At 29.4% G+C, this 18,717-nt stretch overlaps 1 protein-coding gene across 2 annotated transcripts in view; it reads right to left on the bottom strand.

Annotated features, from left to right (window-relative positions):
• The window catches only part of ovo (transcriptional regulator ovo), a 46,315-nt gene extending 39,589 nt beyond the window's left edge, over positions 1 to 6,726 (bottom strand). For both annotated transcript variants that reach the window (XM_065507615.1, XM_065507616.1), the window contains exon 1: positions 5,285 to 6,726. In XM_065507615.1, the coding sequence (XP_065363687.1) occupies positions 5,285 to 5,876 (592 nt within the window). In that variant the 5' untranslated portion in view covers positions 5,877 to 6,726. The remainder of the gene's footprint in view (positions 1 to 5,284) is intronic.
• Positions 6,727 to 18,717: the final 11,991 nt, after the last annotated feature.

Raw genomic sequence — 18,717 nt, 5'->3', positions numbered from 1 at the left:
ATACACGGAGGACTTTAAGTCTTTAGGGTTTAGTAATGGCCCATCGTTTTGAAATGTTTGGTTTATTGATCTCTTATAAAGGAAATTAGATACAGATCGTAGAAAGAAAGACACATCTGACAGTTACAAGAGAACTGATTGCCTCTTTAAATTTAATTTAGTGTCAATTCTCAAAGTTTTGTTTGACTTTTTCTCCCAAGTTTCTGGGGTTCTGTTATGAATTACCTTTTTATTCTTTATAAAATCGTTCTTTAATTTTGTTTACTGGGTTTTTATGTTGTTCGTTCTAATGTTAGTTTAAAGTTTAAACAAATACAAACTGTTTTTAACAAAAACATATTGAATAGTTAATCAATAGATTTGTATTTTGAATAAAGTAATGCAAGATATTGAAAGTGGCAAATAAGACAAACTACAAAGTAGTTACAGTGTGTAACAATAGTGATCTGTGTTTAAAGGTAAACAGCTGCTTTTTAATAGTTCCATATTTTAGTCTTTTTTGGTTAAATGGATCAATGAGCTGGTTTCAAATTGTTTCTTTAAGCAGAGAAAAACAATTTCAACATTTTTAACAAGTTTTATAACAATATTATGATCACTGCAATTATTTATATGATTGCGGTAACCATAATATGTTTAAGTTACCATTAACATGATTGTAGCAACCATATTGTGTTGTTCTCGGATTATGGTTATCATATTCTGAACATGATTGCCATAAACATATATTTATTTACTACAATCATATATGTATATGATTGCTACAGTGACCATAATATAGTTAAAAAAATGTTGAAGTGGTTATGGTAAACATGTACAACTATATTTTGTCTCTGGATGTGTGTGAATTAATCGAATCGATGGAAACGATCGAAACGATCTTGTAAATGATTTAATGACATTTGAGAAATTTGACTTACATGAAGAGCTCTTAACACATTTTGTATTTGTTTGAACTCTTTGAACATATTCTATGGTAAACATATATATATATTTTTATATTTTTTCTCTGGGTGTGAATGATTTTGTCGAATCGATGGTAACGATTGAAATGATCTTGTAAATGATTTAATGACATTTGAAAAGTCTGACTTATATGAAGATCTCTTTACATTTTTAGTATTAGTTTAAATTTTTTGAAGATGATCAATTATTCAGGGACTCCTATTAGTTTTTTGAGAAATATTTGGAGACTTTAATTCCAGAAATTTAGTACTCAACTGCAGATTTATTTAAATTATTTTAAAGGCTAATAGATCTACTTTAATTGTAATTAATGGGAAGTATCGCTACAATTAATACACATCTTTGGAGCTAATGATTTTAAAGAACATACCCTTAAAAAGATTTCCAGATACTTCTTAATCCTTAAAGCAGTATTGTACTTGATTTTATTAATATTTGTAATAAATTGCTTTCTACTGTAAAGTGTTTTTCTAATATTTCTTAATAAAAAGGGGGTGTGTTTTAAAAAAAAAAAACTAAATAACATTTGTAATGTGTTTATTAAATTAATTAAACATGGCTTAACCCCAGATAAAAAACTTAATAACTTTAAACAAGAAATATATACATTTAAACCATAAAACAAAGCAAAAACTTGAAAAAATAATAAAGATTTTAACAAATTTTAAAACACTTGATGTGTGGGCAGAGTTATAAAAACTACGTAGTAACCAAAAATTAAAAACATTTAAATTAACACAAAATTTAATAAAAACAAAACATCAATCACTTTCGTTGTTTAGCAAATAGAATTTAATATAAAAAACTTAAAACAAAAAAAAGCAGAAAAGCTTTTAAGATTTTTATTTAACATGACAGCTATTCTAAAAATGTTTGCTTGAAAAATAAAACACATTTTGTATAACTTGACAGGTAAAACAACAAAATTAAATACACAAAATTTTAAGCATAACTAATACCAACTCTAGTCTAGACTTTCAAACCAAATTCATTCATGTTTTAATACCCCTTTTCTTGGTTTTTTAACAAATTTCTTTTCAAATTTACATAATTTTAATTTCTTATATAATAATTTCTTATAATTTTCAAAGTTAAAGGTTACTACGTTTTATTCTAAGCCCATCATTAGTGTCTAAAACCATAATTAAAACCACACCCAACATTTTAAAAGAAATGTTTAAATATTTATAAGCTTAACTCGGTAGTCAAGCTGTTAATATTTGTTTAAGACTCTAGCTTTATAGTGATAAAACCTAAGATAAAGAAAGTTTTTTGTTTTAGTTTTGATCAAGGTGTGTTCTAAGCATTTAATTATTTAATAATTTATTAATTTAAAAAGACAGCAGGAGGGGATACCAATTTAGAGATATTCATTCATAAATTTTGGTAAAGAAATTCTTAAAGAAAGTGGTGAATCAAATTAGATGTGTTTGGTGAAAGAAGTGTGAAATTTTTAATTTTTATAATCAAGATTTATTAATAAATTTAAGTTAAATTGATAAATTAATAGAAATTGAGTTAAAAACCGTGTTAAATTAATTAAATAGGAACTAGAAAATTTATTAAATGAAAATAGAGGAAGTTAAAAATTAAAAAAAAAAATCATTAAAAACTGATTTAAGCTGTTAAACATTTAAAGAGAAATTTTATATAAAATTTTTAAAAATTTTTTTCTTTCTCTATATCCAAATAACAAATTACTTAATAAAGTGTTTGTAAAACTGTAGAAAGTGTTTGGAAAGGACCCAGCAATAACTTGCAATTGCTAAACAACTTACTTTTAAATGACTATTTCATACCAAATGCATTACTTAGAAGTAGTTTGGTAATGACTGACATATAATCTAATATATAGTGTCAAATGTTTTACAAAGTATTTTTTAAACAAGATATCATTAAAGTTTTTGATATCAAGCACAATTAACTATAAATAAAATTAAAAAAAAATATACAACAAAACAGGACTTTTGTTTGGAAACAAACTTCAAACATTTTTGTTAGGAATTAATTTGTAAGGAATCTTTCTAATATTAGCTGGAATTCAAGTTGAAATCAAGTGTAATTCCAGCCTTGAGTCCTATGACAAGCAACTGATTTATAGTGGTATTCCACTTTATATCAATAGCATTTTCCATTAAAAGGAAAACATAAATTCAAAGCACATTTTTCAAGTTTAAAACATAATTATAGTCAAATTCAAGTCAAATTCCAAGAAAATATTCAAGTGCTTGAAATTCTAGATTTGTTGTGCTTATTGAGGTTTGATTTCTTTGCTATTAAAATAATTTTGCTCTTAAAATAAAAGCAACTTTTCTTGCAATAAATTTAAGCAAAATAAAAAAATATTTCCATGAAATTTTTAAATATTTCAATAAAATTTTTAAAAATTAAAATTTTTTTTTTAAAAAAATGTTAAATTTTGTTTAATTTCTTTTATATTTTTTAAACATAGAAACAAACTCACAAAACAACTTTTTTGGAAAAATTTTTTAAAAAAATGTTGAAATTTTTGAAAATTTAAAAAAATTAAAAGAAAAAAATATTAAATTCAAATTAAAAAATCTATGTAAAGAGTTATCAAAAAAAATGTTTAAGTAATAATTATTTTAAAAAGAATTTTTTGAAAATTATTAAATTTTATTGAAAATTTTTCAAAATTTGTTTCTAATTTTATTTTTTCAAATTAAAAAATCTATGTAAAAGAGTTATCAAAAAAATGTTTAAGTAATAATTATTTTAAAAAGAATTTTTTTAAAGTTATTAAATTTTATTGAAAATTTTTCAAAATTTGTTTCTAATTTTATTTTTTTAATCTTTTAAACAAAGGAATTTAAAAAAGCTTTTTGGCAAAAATTAATTTAGGAAAAATATTTGAAAATTTTCTTGAATATTTTTGTTTTTTTTAAAAATTTTTTACAATTTTATTATTTTGGTAAAAATTAAAAAAGTAAATTGAAAAAAAAACTGAAAAATGTTTAATAAAATTTTAAATAATTTTTTTTAAGTTTTATTTTTAATTTAAATTAGAAAATCTAGGTAAAAAAGTTTAACAAAGGAGTTTAAAACGCATTTTTGAAAAAAATAAAAAAGTAAATTTTAAAAAAAAATTTAAAAATTCAAACGAAATTTTTTATGTTTTTCTAAATTTTTTCCAATTATATTTTTTTATCTTTCAAATATAGTTGAGTAAAAACTTCTTTTGACAGAAATTGAAAATATGAAAATTTGGAAAAAAAAATTTAAAACATTTTCAATAAAATTGAAATTTAATTTAAAAAATCTAAGTAAAAGAGTTATAATTCTTATAAAAATTATAAGAAATACTTTTTTTATAAAAATTTTGAAAATTATTCAAAAAATCATTTAAAATTGCGAAATTTTTTTTAAATTCTTTGAAAATGTAAAATTTTTTCCATAAAATTAATAAAACACTGTAATTTTGATTATAATACTAATCTAAAAAACTTAATTTTTGAAAGAGTTTAAAAATTTATATTTAACAAATATTTAGAGAATACTCCCAAAAAGCATTTTTGCTGGAATTCAAGTTAAAAACAAGTGTAATTCCAGTCTTGAGTTTAGTATTAACCAATTTAATTACACTTTATATTAAAAGCATTTTCCAGCATTAAAAGGAAACATAAATTCAAGACTTATATTTTTTTTTGGAAAAATATAAAATATAGTTTTCAAGTTCAATTAAAATTCCAACAATAGGTTCCAGTGCTTGATTTTTTATTTTTTATTTCTACAAAACAATTTTCTCTAAATTCTAAGGCTTTAAGAAATAATGTTTAATTTTGATAAAAATTTTAAATTCTTTTAATTTTGAATTTTTTTTTTTGAAAATGTCAACATTTTTTTTATAAAATTAATAAAAAAAAATTTAGCGTTTTTGATTATATTACAAATATAAAGCAAAAGAGTTATAACATTTATTTCAATTTGATGACACAAAATATGGAAATTCGAATTTTGAATTTTCTAATAAAAAACCTTTAACAAATACACAAGTATTTTATGGAGTAACAGCTTTTTAAATATTCTAGTAAAATAAACCAATTAATGAAGACTTGAAGCAATTAACCCTAAAAGATTCTAAAATTTTCTGTTCTCCATTAGAAAAAATATTAACCCTCCAATCAAATTTATAATCTTAAGAAAATCTATCAAAATTTAAAGAAACTTTGCTATATTTTTGGAAAGTTTCTTTTAAAACTCTATTGATTTTGTTTTAAGTTTTCTTTACAAATTGTGTTGCTTCCATTTTCCTTTAATTATTTATATAAAAATCGAAATATAAATCTAAATAACTCACCTTCTTCTGACTCTTCCTTTTCCTTAAGTGACAATTTCTCTTGTTGTTCTTGCTCATTGTGATGATGTTCCAATTTTTTCAAATTACGATTTTGCAACAATTGCTGATGATATTGATGGAAACGTTTACGGCCCAAATACGTTAGACTTGAGACCAAACTTAAGGGTTGTTGCTGTTCCTCGCCAACATCCTCCTCTTGATCTTCTCCAAAGGCCCTGTTAATGTTACTCTGTCCGGTTGCACTCTCATGCCTGTGTAAATTAAGAACTTTGTCTTGAGGCGAGTGGGAACGTGAGCGATGTATGTGTAAAGCCTTTAAAGAATCAGAGGTGCAGTTGAGTGTGTTGTTGGAGGAGGAGGCTGAGGGGCGTTCATAGTTGAAATCCTGAGGCTCGGGTGAGCGTGGTGGTGGCGGACGATAGGGCGGTGTGGGAGAGGGTGATGAGTTGTTTTGATGACGATTTGTGGGTGTGGGACTTAAAGGTGGTACTAAACGATCATCATCGTTTTTATGTTGTAAAAGGTTTTGTGATTCCAACAGACGTTGTTGCTGCTGATGCAGACGATTTTTAATTAAAAATATTTTCGGCATTTTTTGCTTGTGATTTTGTTTAAGAAAATGTTAAATTTCAAGGGTAAAGGTTGGGTTTTGTTTGGTTTTTTTATGTTTTTACTTAGACATTTAAATAAATTAATTATTTTGTTTTTTCTTAGTTTAACAACACTTTTTTGTTTTAAAATTTTTTCCAATTTTATTTATAACACTTTATAAACAGTTTTAGCACAAAACACTAATCCTTGGTGTGTTGAAATGCTAAAATACTGTTTTAATTCTTGGTTTTTTTAATAAACACTTGTCTGAATTGTTTAGATTTTATAAAAATTTCTTTTTTTATTTTTCATTTGTTCACTTTAAATATAAATTTCTTTACATTTTTGTTTAATTATTTCATTGGTTTTCTAATTGGTTTTTTATTTTCCAGAATTCTTTAAATTTTTTCAATATTTTTCAATTTTGTGAAAAATTCTTATTTCATAATTTCTATTTAGTTAATTTTTGTTTCTATTTCATTTGTTTGATTTTTTTTGTTTGAATAGCTATAGATTCTTTAAGTGTTTGTAAAAGAAAAACGCGTGTATCCTCTATGATGGTTCATCTCTTACTAATTGAAACGGTCTAGAGTCTAGTCATACCCAGGCGGTTTTAGAGTGCCGTTGTTGCAGCGTTCAAATTATATTTTTGTTTGTTGTTTGTAATTTTCTTTTGTGTAAAATTGTAAGAGTGTATGTGTTTAAGTTAAAGCTAAGGAACCGATCTTAGAAATAACAACGACAACAACAACCATACTCAAACGATCCACTAAACCATACCAACAAAAAAACAAAACGCTTTAGTAGTGTAACTTTTATAAAACAACCGTAAACCGTTGTTTTCCAGAGTAACGTTTAATAACGAATGACTAAAGAGCCGCTCACCAATAAACGTTAGCAACAAAATACTCCAACTTATACATGTAAAGATACCCATACTCACACGATCAAAATCGTTTGTATACATTTTGGCCGTAAACTCCAAGCCCCCTTTATTTTAGTTAAAATGTGATTGTGATTGTGTGTGTTGATCACTTAAAAGTGATGAGTAAATTTCTCAAATATGTGTTAGTGTATTTGCTCATCTAGCTGTTGTTTTGTTGTTGTACGAGTATTTCAGTTCGTTTTTAATTCGCTTTCTGCTCGATCGTTCGCTTGCTTGCTTACTAACTTACATTTTGTTCGGTGGGGTTCTTTTTTCTTTAATTTTTTTTTTATTTTGTGTTGTTTCTGCAAAGCAACGGTTTTACCTGCTGTTTGTTGCTGCAGTACGAGGCCAGACTGGAAATTCTCTCAATGGTATTACCACTACTACTGGTATAAGTTTTAGTATAAAGATACATAGATGTTCTAATGTAGTTCCCCGATTTATTTGTAGAATAGTACTTTCTAAACAATAGTACTATTCGTAAAATAGTACTTTTGGCTTCTAGTAATTACTGCACAAAAGTAATTTTGTGTAATAGTACTTTTTGCATAATATGACTTTTAGCTGTTGTGGACTATCATTTTGTAAAATAGTACTTATTGCACAATAGTACTTTTTGTACAATAATATTTATTGCAGAATATTACTTTTTCACAATAGTTCTTTGTGTACTTTTGTATCAGTCCTGAACTATAATTTTGTACAATAGTACTTTCTGCATAATCCTACTAATCGTTTAAAAGTACTTTTTTATCCTAATACTTTCTGTGCAATACTTTTAGTTTTCTTTACACAATTTGTATCTTTTCCAAAATATTAAGAACACAAATTTATTGTTTTTAAATCAAAAATAGTATTTTCCCTAATCGCCTTAAAAGTACCTTCAAAGCCAACGAATAATCAAGGATCTACATGGGTCCATTCAATCATAATTTACCAAATTATGAATGCAATGAATGCGACTCCATAAAGTATATATATTCTGGATCGTTATAGATAGCGAAGTCGATATAGGTATGACCGCCTTCCTGTTAAAAACCCCCAAAATAAAACAGCCCAAAGTGCTCTTTTAAGTATATAGATTAAATATACTTATGGCCATAGTCATCATATTGGGATTGAGACAAATGAAAGTTTCTGTTACGTTTTTACCTTTTAAAACCGGTGGTTTATTTATATTAAATAAACCGTATTACTTTAATTGCAAATAAATAAGTTTAAAAATTTGTAACAACTCTTTATTTATATAAATTTACACAACAATTTAAATAGTCTTTCTCTTTTAATAAACACACTAATATTACACAATAACTAACTGATACTTGCTGTTAATATTTGTATACACAGACAATTTAAATAGTCTTTCTCTTTTAATAAACACACTAATATTACACAATAACTAACTGATACTTGCTGTTAATATTTGTATACACAGTGCCAGCTTCTAGTAGTTTCATGAATTATCTAACGGACACAACAATACAGTTAATGTTGTTATACTCATAAACAAAGTTAAAAACCTCGAGTTATCAACATTGTTGATAAGTAGAAGTTTCGAATCGTTGCAGACCGTTAAATTCAAATTGATAGTGGAATTTCGTAACAATACTTAATTTTATAGTCAATTTTATTAACAACTAGTTGATCGACCCGGCTTCGCCCGGTAGCATTTACTAATGTTAGTTCTTCAAGTTTCTCCAACCCACGCACACCTGCCAATGCAGTACAAATATCTAAATTTGTACTGCATTCTTTAAGGAGCTCTTTATTACATTTGACTGGACTCACAAAAAAAAGAATTTCCGAGTTTTACCCGGAATTTTTTAATTTTTTTTCTTTACAAACCATCTCCTGAAAATTTCGAATCGAATAAAAAAAATCAGCCAAATCGCTCCAGCCGTTCTCACGTGATGACATTACATACATGGACCATTTCATTTTTATATATGTATATAGATTAACCCATTAAAAGAAGAAAACTCCAATGATCAAGGTCTAGACTTCATAATAGTAATTTTATGAAATTCTGCAACAATTTGGTTCCAATGCATAGTGACAACGTTCAAGGGTTTGATAAATTTTTAAAGTCAATGATAACGGGCCTACTCGGGCTATGAACCTTGATAAAATTTTTGTTTAAATTCAAAACCGATCCAAGGTAAAGATAATAAATGAAAAAGAAACATATCTCAAATATTTTGTTAACAAGACAAATATTCGGCTTAGAGGCTAAAGGCAAAAAAACTTCGGGTAGTAGGAGAGACTAAGTAAAGACAGCATAGGATAATCATTCTTAAAAACTAAGGAAAGATAAGGACTACGCAGTACCCGAACTGTTATTCGATCTTGGATATCTAACAAAGCTAACAAATATATCTCTGTGGATCAAGGATCTGCACGTAACATTAGCTCGCAAATTGTCTTCCTGATGAGGAATTTTTTGGTCTCACTTATCTGGGTACCTGGATATGGGGATATGGAAGGAGTAAATCTCACCCAGACGGGCTTGCGTCGATCCGAATAAAATGTGCGAAATCTAGATCACATGCAATGAACCTGAAAAATCGTGCCTTATATCGATGTGCAGAGAACTCGAACTGCTGTTAGTCTATCGAGATTCTATTCACGGAACTTAATATCAGTAATAATAGGCCCCTTGGTATGCACGCTCGCAAGCAACGACTTTTGCACAAGCTGTAAAAGCGAAGAATAAGAGGAGATAACTGAAATTTTCCTCTGCAACTCTTCCTTTATGGAGTGCCCGCTGATATGACTTGTTTTTATACTACACAGAGAAAACAGATTCAGAATGGCAAGCGAATTTGTTGCCAATCGAATGATTCGGTTGCACACATCGAATTTATCGGTTCTAGCAACAGGAAATCAATTAATAAGGACGAATATCAGTTAAATAAACCAAACTTTTGTTATACCTTCTAAAATTTTGTAGCCACAACTATAAAATTCGGTCACAAAGGCAGAATCATTCGATAGGCAACAAATTCGAATCTGTTTTCCTTGTGTATGATTTTTAAGAGTGATTCAAATTGTTATCAACTCGTCAGATAAATACTGGATGGATGACGAAGCCAGAATTTAGACGCATGGTACAATTTAACTTACAGACCAAAGTGAAATTTGCTTCTGGAGACTGCCAGAAGCAATATAACCAAAAACTAACTGATTTGGAATTAAGATTTTTCCTGTCGGTTTCTTAAATATTTTCAGAAGTAGTCAGAAAGAGGTATTAGAGGTTGAGAGTGGAAAGTTAAGTATTCAAAAAAGATTCAAAATTCTAAAGGATATGGAACTAAGACAAATCAGATACTTGCTGTAGATGATGAGGGCTAAAAATGGTAGGGTAGAGTTGTTACAACGAACACGGCAAATCATTATCGTCTTCCTATAGTGAGGAGAGTTTAGTAAAACACTCTAGAACTAACAGAATTTAAGACTCGTTGGCGAATCCCTACGATTTTTGGATTTCAATAAGCTAAGCATGCGAATTTTTCGATACAGCCTGAAGTTGATCCTTAGCAATGGAAGAGTTAAATGGCGTCATTTACAACGATCTTGAAGTTTACATGAAGTTTTAAGAGGTTGTCCGTTCTATTAGAAGAGTCTAGGTATAGCTTTTGTTTTTGGATCGCATGTAGATATCAAGAACTTGGGAGGATTAGCCGACAAGTGTTATTCTTGCTAAATTCCGTCATTCCCAATCATCTATCCAAATCATATATCCGACATTATTCAGGGATATGATGTGTACTGGAGGAAAGAGATGAATGATAAGAGTCTATAAAAGAGTATGATGTTCAATATTGGTAGTTGAGGCAAATAAAGAGAGACATCACTATAGTAAGCTCAATCTTATATCCAAATACGATTGCTTTGTTATATCCTTAAAATGAAACGACTTAGTTTAACTGTCGATGATTAAGTGAAAACTTCGGGGCGATCCTACCGGTTAATATAAATTGCCAAATTTGGATAGACCCTGCATTTATCCTTTTAAATGTCCATTGTGGCGCAAGGTTTGTATTCTATTCCATCGGCTTAGTGGAACTGCATCGTGTTCTTTATTGCTATTTAATCAATTTCTGACAATAAAAACTCGTAGATAAGAACCAAAGACATCTCCAGCGAAAATGACTCACTTTGATGTGACTTCGTTTGAATGTACTGGCTCTTCGTGAGTATGAAAATTGTTTCCAATTTTGTTCTGCTGAAAATTGTCTACGCCACTAATGATAAATTTCAAATCAAATCATTCAATGTGTCCTTGAAATTTAACAGTATTTTCGGTGATAACTTCTTGTCGGTTATTCTCTCGTGATTTCATTAAAAAACCTCAAAGTCTATAGTGGTTTAATCGGGCGATCTTGCCGATTAATGTTAAACTTATCCTTCTAAATATCCATTGTGTTCCATCATCTTAGTGGAACCACATCGTATCCTCCATTGCCAATTTATCAATTTCCGGCCATAAAAACTCGTAGATCATGGATTTGTATGGCGTTTACGAAAAAATAAGAACCGAAGACATCTTCAGTGAAAGTAAGTAATTTTTCTTGGTGTGACTTCAATTCAATACGAAAATTTTTTCCAATTTTGTTCTGCTGAAAATGGTCCTCGTCACTCGTGATAAATTTCAACCGAAAATCATTCAATGTGTCCTTGAGGTTTTAGCGTATTTTCAATAGTTTCGGTGAGAACTTCGGGGGATAAGTTTTTGCACACAATTTCCAGCAATAAAAGCTCGTAGATCATGGATTTGTATGGCGTTTTCGAAAAAATAAGAACCGAAGACATCTTCAGTGAAAATTACTCGCCTTGCTGTGCTTCGATTGAATGTAATGGCTGTTCGTGAGTAATACGAATATTGTTTCCAATTTTGTTTACTTCTACGTTCTAATGGAACGTATAATGGCGAGGACCATGCCATAAAATTTCGTCCAAAAATCATTCAATGTGTCCATAAGGTTTAGTTGAGCGAGTATTTCCAGTTCTTGAGGATTATAGAGTTCCAAAGCTTTTCAATATCAGCCCAATCTATATATATAAAAATGAAATAGTCCATGTATGTAATGTCATCACGTGAGAACGGCTTTTTTATTCGATTTCAGGAGATGGTTTGTAAAGAAAAAAAATTCAAAAATTCCGGGTAAAACTCGGAAATTCTTTTTTTTGTGAGTCCAGTCAACTGTAATAAAAAAGCTCCCTAAAGTATGCAGTACAAATTTAGATATTTTATTTGCAAATAAATAACAACAGGCTGGTGTGCGTGGGTTGGAGAAACTTGAAGAACTAACAGTAGTAAATGCTACCGGGCGAAGCCGGGGCGATCAACTAGTTATGAATAAAAAATTCCTCGGAAGTTTGTTCCCCGGGAGTTTTTTTCCTATTGAATTTGAGTAGGAAAAATGGGAAAAGGGAAAAAACTCCCGGGAAATTTTTATTCATAATTGGGCTGTATGTATTTCATACTAATAAATAATTGCTTGTAAAATAGATTAGGTTTTATTTTTGAGGCAGACAACATTTTTGAATACATGCAAAATATGTAGTCGAACTAAGGAAACTAAAATCTGCAGGAACTAATTTCACTATTAAGACCTTTCCGATTATTCTAAAGGCTCCTGAAAAATCGTATTACCAACGTAATCATAATACTGCTAATCCTGCTCTCGTCTTAGCTACCGTAGTCGTTCTAACGTCATTGTTTTTATTTTCTACACATGATGCCTTACCGAGAGCATAAATAACAGGTATTTGTGTAAAACTAAAATACTGAGTACACGAGCAAAAGCACTTGCTCTCTCTTGCTCAGTGAATGTGATTCTCCTGCTCTTCAAATATTTATTTATAACGTTTCTCATGCAGTTTTTTTTTGCTGTTTGTTTTTATTTTTATTTCTACTTCGGGCTCGTATATGTTGCTTCTTCTTGTAGTTAAACTTCGTGTCGTAGATATTCTGGCGAATGATGTTGTTGTTGTTATTTGTGTATATATATTGTAATGTTGTTATTGCTCTACAAGTATTGAGCCGTAGAGTACAAGACATTTGTATGAATTGAAAAAAACAACAAAAGACTTTCAGAGTCAAGGTAGAGGTAACTGAAAATAACAACTGCAACAGCTAAGACTACAACAACTACAATAACAACTACATACTAATGTTATTATCGTTATGTGTTTAATATTTTTGCCGGTTTTTTGTTTTGTTTTTCAAACATGTTGCAGTCTTGGTACTTGTTTGGTTTTGGTATCTTCTTGTCTTCGGCTCTGTTGTAGTTCTTTAAGAGTTTTTGGCTAAAATGTGTATGTCAGAGTGTTGGAGTAAATGTATCTATGTGCAGAGTTTGGTAATTGTTGCAGTTTTTTTTGTATTTGAATTTTGGTCTTGACTCTGAAATTGAAATAAACATTTTGTTGTCTGCATGTTTTGTTTTTAATTTTTTTTTGGTTTTTAAACCTTAACATCAGTAAAATTATTTGTTTATGATTTTTTGAATTCTTAAATGTTTTTTATTACATTTTTTTTTTCAAAGTCTTTAATAGATTTGAAATGTATATAATTTGTATGGTTTGGGGATTTTAATGACCAAGTTTTTGTTTAGAGTCTTTTGATTTGTAACACAATGCAGACAGTAACAAAAACAATAGGAAACTTTAGTGTGGCAAGAAAAAACTTATAAAACCCTACAACAAAATTGAAGTACGAAGATTTTTTTAAACTGTTCCTTATCATTTAATGATTGCTTTTTAGTTTGAACAGATTCAAACTAACTTAAACCCTTAAGAATGGACTGTGTTGCAAACGCTTTAACAAACTTATTATATTACACTTCGTTTTGTATGTCTAGTATAAAAAATGTAAGCCCCAAACGTATTTTATTTTCCATATTAAGCGAAGTTTGCTGTTTTGAGTTGAATATTTTCTATTTTATTACCCCTAAACATATAGTTTTATTACTATTTTTATTGTTTACTGTTTATTTTCTACTAGAAATTTGTCATTCCTCAGATCAATTAAGATAATTATGTTGTTCTCTGTCATTTTAGTGACAATCAAACATTTTTATATTGCTCGAATCAGCTTCTAGTCTAGTAGTTATTTTCTTTAATTTCTATAGATTTAAATATAAAAAACAGTTTCGTTTATTTATATATTTTTTTTCTTATCTTTTAATTCAAAAATTGTTTTTATCCACATTTAAATGTGCCTAAATTACTGTTTTAAAACCAACAATTAAAAATTTTCACAAAAATTCTAATTCCGTTTTTTCTAAAAGCTATAAAAACCAGAGAAATTTGTTAAATTATATTAAAAGCAAAAGAATAAGAAACTAATCTTTGATTAATTAATACCAAATTTATGCAAATTTATTAAATTATTGAGTTATTTCCAAATAAAACTATAATAACCAAATAAAAAACCCTGTACAATAAAAATATATTTAAGAGTTCTATTTAAAACATAAATTTTGAAAAACAATTCCCAAATCTTTAAAACAATATCTTTTTGGCTTTAAAGTTTTCTTTTAAAAAAAATGTTTTTAAATATATATGTAGATAAAAGGAGTGGCTAAAATGTATTTTCAATAACAATATACACGTTTAAATATTTGCTATTAAGTATTATTAATGTAAAGAAAGGTTTTTTTTTATCTATTTCTAAACAATAACCAAATGATATTACAAAAGCTTCCACAATTTAAAAAAAAGCTTTGTGTGAGTGCTTTTCTTTATAAAATGTTTAAGCTAAATTGATCAATATCAATTAATTAATGAGTTTATTGTCTACGTAAGTCTTTTGTTATTAAACTCTTAGCTTATTTTGGCAATAAATTGGCTAATATTTGGTGAAACAAAATTTCGAAATGTTAAAATTTGTGGTATAAAAAAAAGTTGTTAAATAAAACTTACAATCTAACTTTTATTTAACAACTATTTGACATTATGCTTAAATAAGTCCGTGATCAAGTCTACTGAAAGGAGTACTTAGTACCTATTTTCTTTTAATTCATACGACAGTTCTAATTTTTTGCTGTTAAACTGTAGCAAACCTCCTAAATTTAACATCTCTAATACTTGTTTTGAAAGTCTAATACTTGTTTTTACCAAAAATATACCAGTATTTTCCACTTTTAATTTCATGCTTTGGTTTCTCCTTTAGGAGAAAAAAGTACCATTAATTTCAATTTTGAATTCATACTAAAAAGCTACCATTACCAGTGATCCATTGGCAGCTACTTAGCTCAGTCTAATATTACATTCAATAATTTTGCAAAAATTTAAAAAGCTCCATAAATTCTCCAATGGTTTTTTCTACACAATGCTTAATTTTTTGTTTCCGATTTCATTAATATAGAAAAATTAAAAAGCACCTATAAAATATAGATAAATTACAAATTCCAGCACATATTTCCAAGTTCAACATTCAATACATAGAGTAACATAGAGCGGAAACTAGAAAAAAAAACTCAAACAAAAAAATTACTCAAAATAATCACACATACGAGTGTTGTTTTTGTTTTCACATAGTTTTTTCTACGAATACATTCTCACCAACTAGGTTTCTGACAACTGAGTTAGTTCTATGACAGGAGAGTTTCCGCTCTATATCTATTCTCTATGATTCAATACATTACATAAAAGCTTTTTCGAAACAGAGATCACAAACAGGGCAACATTTTTGACAAGAAAAGAAAACGTCTTAAGTTCCCCAAGAAGTCCAACTCGCAAATGTTCCAATTCATCAATTTGTAGTAATAAAGATCGCAGATCGTGTGGTGTATCGGAGTAAAATCTCCTTATAGGCTTCCGCCCTTAACTATAAAACTTGCAGCTAACTGGCTTTAGTATTTTGGACTATATTTTCAGGTTTCTTCTTGACATCTAGATTGACCACAGAATGCCGAGTGTCTCTGATTGAGACACATTCTAGGAATAACGCTAATAGTTATCTTGGAAACTGTAAAATAATTGTCCAACTGGAAATGTTGGGTTTGGGACAATGCTATCGCAAATAGGTAGCTATTACAGGTCACAGCATCTTTGGAACACAAGCTAAGAGACGATACTCGATGGTTCAGCGATTACTGTAATGCTATCGTAATGAAGATACGGTGTTTAACTTATCCTATCTATGTTCTGCATGGGCCAATATGAAGGATGCAATATTTGTCGTCTCCTTCAGATCTTCGCTTGGAGTAGCTGTCGAGAATAAATCTTAGATCATCAGAAAATTCGGTTGGTGCGCTATGGAAACAACAAATGTCAATTGAGGGGCCTGCTTTGGATGGGACCAAGTGAGCTGTTTCAACCTATCCAACTTATAGTTCTGTTATAACGTGGTTTTGTCGTCGGCTGAGGTAGTTTAGTCGACTCCACAACCCTTAAGTGATAACACAATTGATTTACCCTTTCCGGGGTCGATAATATCTTTCTTTATTGTTTAATATTTAATACAGTTAATATATAATAAATGTTTTTATATAACGAATTATGAACAGCTTCGATAATACATTCGGGTGTTGTCGGATTTCTGGTGATGATCATACTTTCGGATGTAGACGGTTCTGGTGATGTGTATTTCGGATTCTTCGGGATTTCAATAATCGTCGGCGGTACGATGTATTGATACGACTCACTATCTGGGCAGTTTGTCACAAGCGGTAACTACGGGTTTCTGGTGATGATTCTACTTTCGGATGTAGACGGTTATGGTGATGTTTTCGTTGGTACAGGAACTAAAACTATAATATTTTAGATACTTAGTCTATAAGGAGTGAGATCGAAAAATTCTTAACACACGTTTTTCATTACATTTTTTAACCCAAGTATTATTTGAATTTTTTTTTGATCAAGTTACCTTTGAAAAACATGTCAGTTATTATGTGTAATGTCAATTATATTAATTTTTTTGTTAATCTGATTAAAATGAGTGACCAGAAAAAAGTGCGTACTGAAATTATTAAATATTTTCAACAAAACCCAACTTGGTCTTACAAAAAGTTGGCCAAGCATACAAAGGTCTGCCGTCAAACTGTTTCCAATGTTATTAAACAGTACCGGGAGAACTTGTCAGTTGATAGAAAACCTGGTTCAGGTAGAAGGAATGGTCCACATGATGTTTCTAAAGCCAAAAAAATAGAACGCATTTTCAAAAGAGCTCCCAACACATCCGGTAGGAAAGCAGCCCGGTTAGCTCAGTGCTCGGACTATTTGGTACGAAAAGTTAAAGCTAATGCAGGTTTAAAAACATACAAGGCTCAAAAAGTTCCTGACAGGAACGCTACTAAAAATTTAGAGGCCAAAAACAGAGCACGGAAATTGAAGTCAAGTTTTATAAAAAAATATTCTTGCTGCATAATGGATGACGAAACGTATGTTCTGGCAGATTTTTCGCAACTTCCAGGTCAAAAATTTTATGTTGCTGATGCTCGAGGGAATGTTGAAGAAAAGTTTAGGACCCAAAAGCAGACAAAATTTCCCAGAAAGTTCTTGGTATGGCAAGCAATATGCAGTTGCGGCAAAAGAAGCCACTCATTTGTTACAACGGGCTCTATAAATACCGAAATTTACATCAAGGAATGTTTACAAAAAAGGCTGCTTCCATTCATAAGACTTCATAATGTGTCCACTTATTTTTGGCCTGACTTGGCATCCTGTCACTATGGCAAACAAGCCCTTGAGTGGTACAAGAACAATAATGTGGTATTTGTACCAAGAGAGGCAAATCCTCCAAACTGCCCGGAGCTAAGGCCAGTGGAGAGATATTGGGCTCTTGTTAAAAGAGAATTGAAGAGTACAAAAAAGGTGTCCAAAAGTGTGGTAGATTTTAAACGGAGATGGACTACATGTTCGAGCAAAGTGACAGAAAGCACTATAAAAACGTTAATGGAAGGGTTTCCGAAAAAGGTTCAAAATTTCATCACTAGTGATTAAAACTATAAAAATAATTTTTTTTGTAAATTGTAATAATAATTTCAATCAAATAAAAAAAAAATTAAAGCTGTAAGTTTAGTGGTTTCTTTTTTATAAACATATATGTATGTTAAGAATTTTTCGATCTCACTCCTTAATACACGTAAATGCACATAACTAGGGGGACAGTTAGCCAAAGCTCCTGTATTGAACGGTCGACTAAAGTCTCTGTATTGAACAGTTGTCCGAAGCCCCTGTATGGAACAGTCGACCGAAGCCTCTGTATTGAATAGTGGGCCGAAGCCCCTGTATTGAACAGTCGACCGAAGTCGCTGGTAAAATGTATTATCGGTACTCGAACTATTTTCGTTGTTTAATATGATTTAAATGGTTTTATTATTAAATTTATTATTTTATATTTTGTACGGGGAAGAGGTAGATACTTATTCACGTTACACTGGACACTCACCAATAGAATGAATTAAAGTACCCAACATTTAAGGAGAGACTTATTATCCGAAATATTTTGGTCAAATGTCAACATTCTTCAGTAAGAATCCGTTTAGATAACCCTTTATGAATATCCAACACTGTGTTGATCAATGATCAGGTGTGCGAATATTCTGCCTTCTTGGGTAGTATACCGTTCCAAAACTGGTCGGTATATATTCTTTATCTCTTCACATCACGAATACCAAAAACATCAAAGCAACTTAGGTTAATGTGATTTTAGTCCACCTTGTATTTGTAGCTACGGTGGATCCACTTTACATTGGAATCTATTTAATAGTTTGCAGGGTAACTTCCTTATCAAGCACGAAAAAAAACTGACTAAAAATTCAACCAAAATTGATTGACTCTTTGGAAAAAGGTTTTATACGACATACAAGTTATATGCACTTGAGCATAGATTAGGTTGAGTGGAGGGATAATTAATTATACGCTCCTATCGAGTTCGGTATATTTTTCAAGTCCGCTAGTC

This window comes from Calliphora vicina, chromosome 4 (assembly GCF_958450345.1).
Source record: "Calliphora vicina chromosome 4, idCalVici1.1, whole genome shotgun sequence".
In the NCBI taxonomy this organism is placed as follows: domain Eukaryota; kingdom Metazoa; phylum Arthropoda; class Insecta; order Diptera; family Calliphoridae; genus Calliphora; species Calliphora vicina.
The sequence above is the reverse complement of the archived record's forward strand: the minus strand, read 5'-3'. Positions and strand labels throughout refer to the sequence as shown.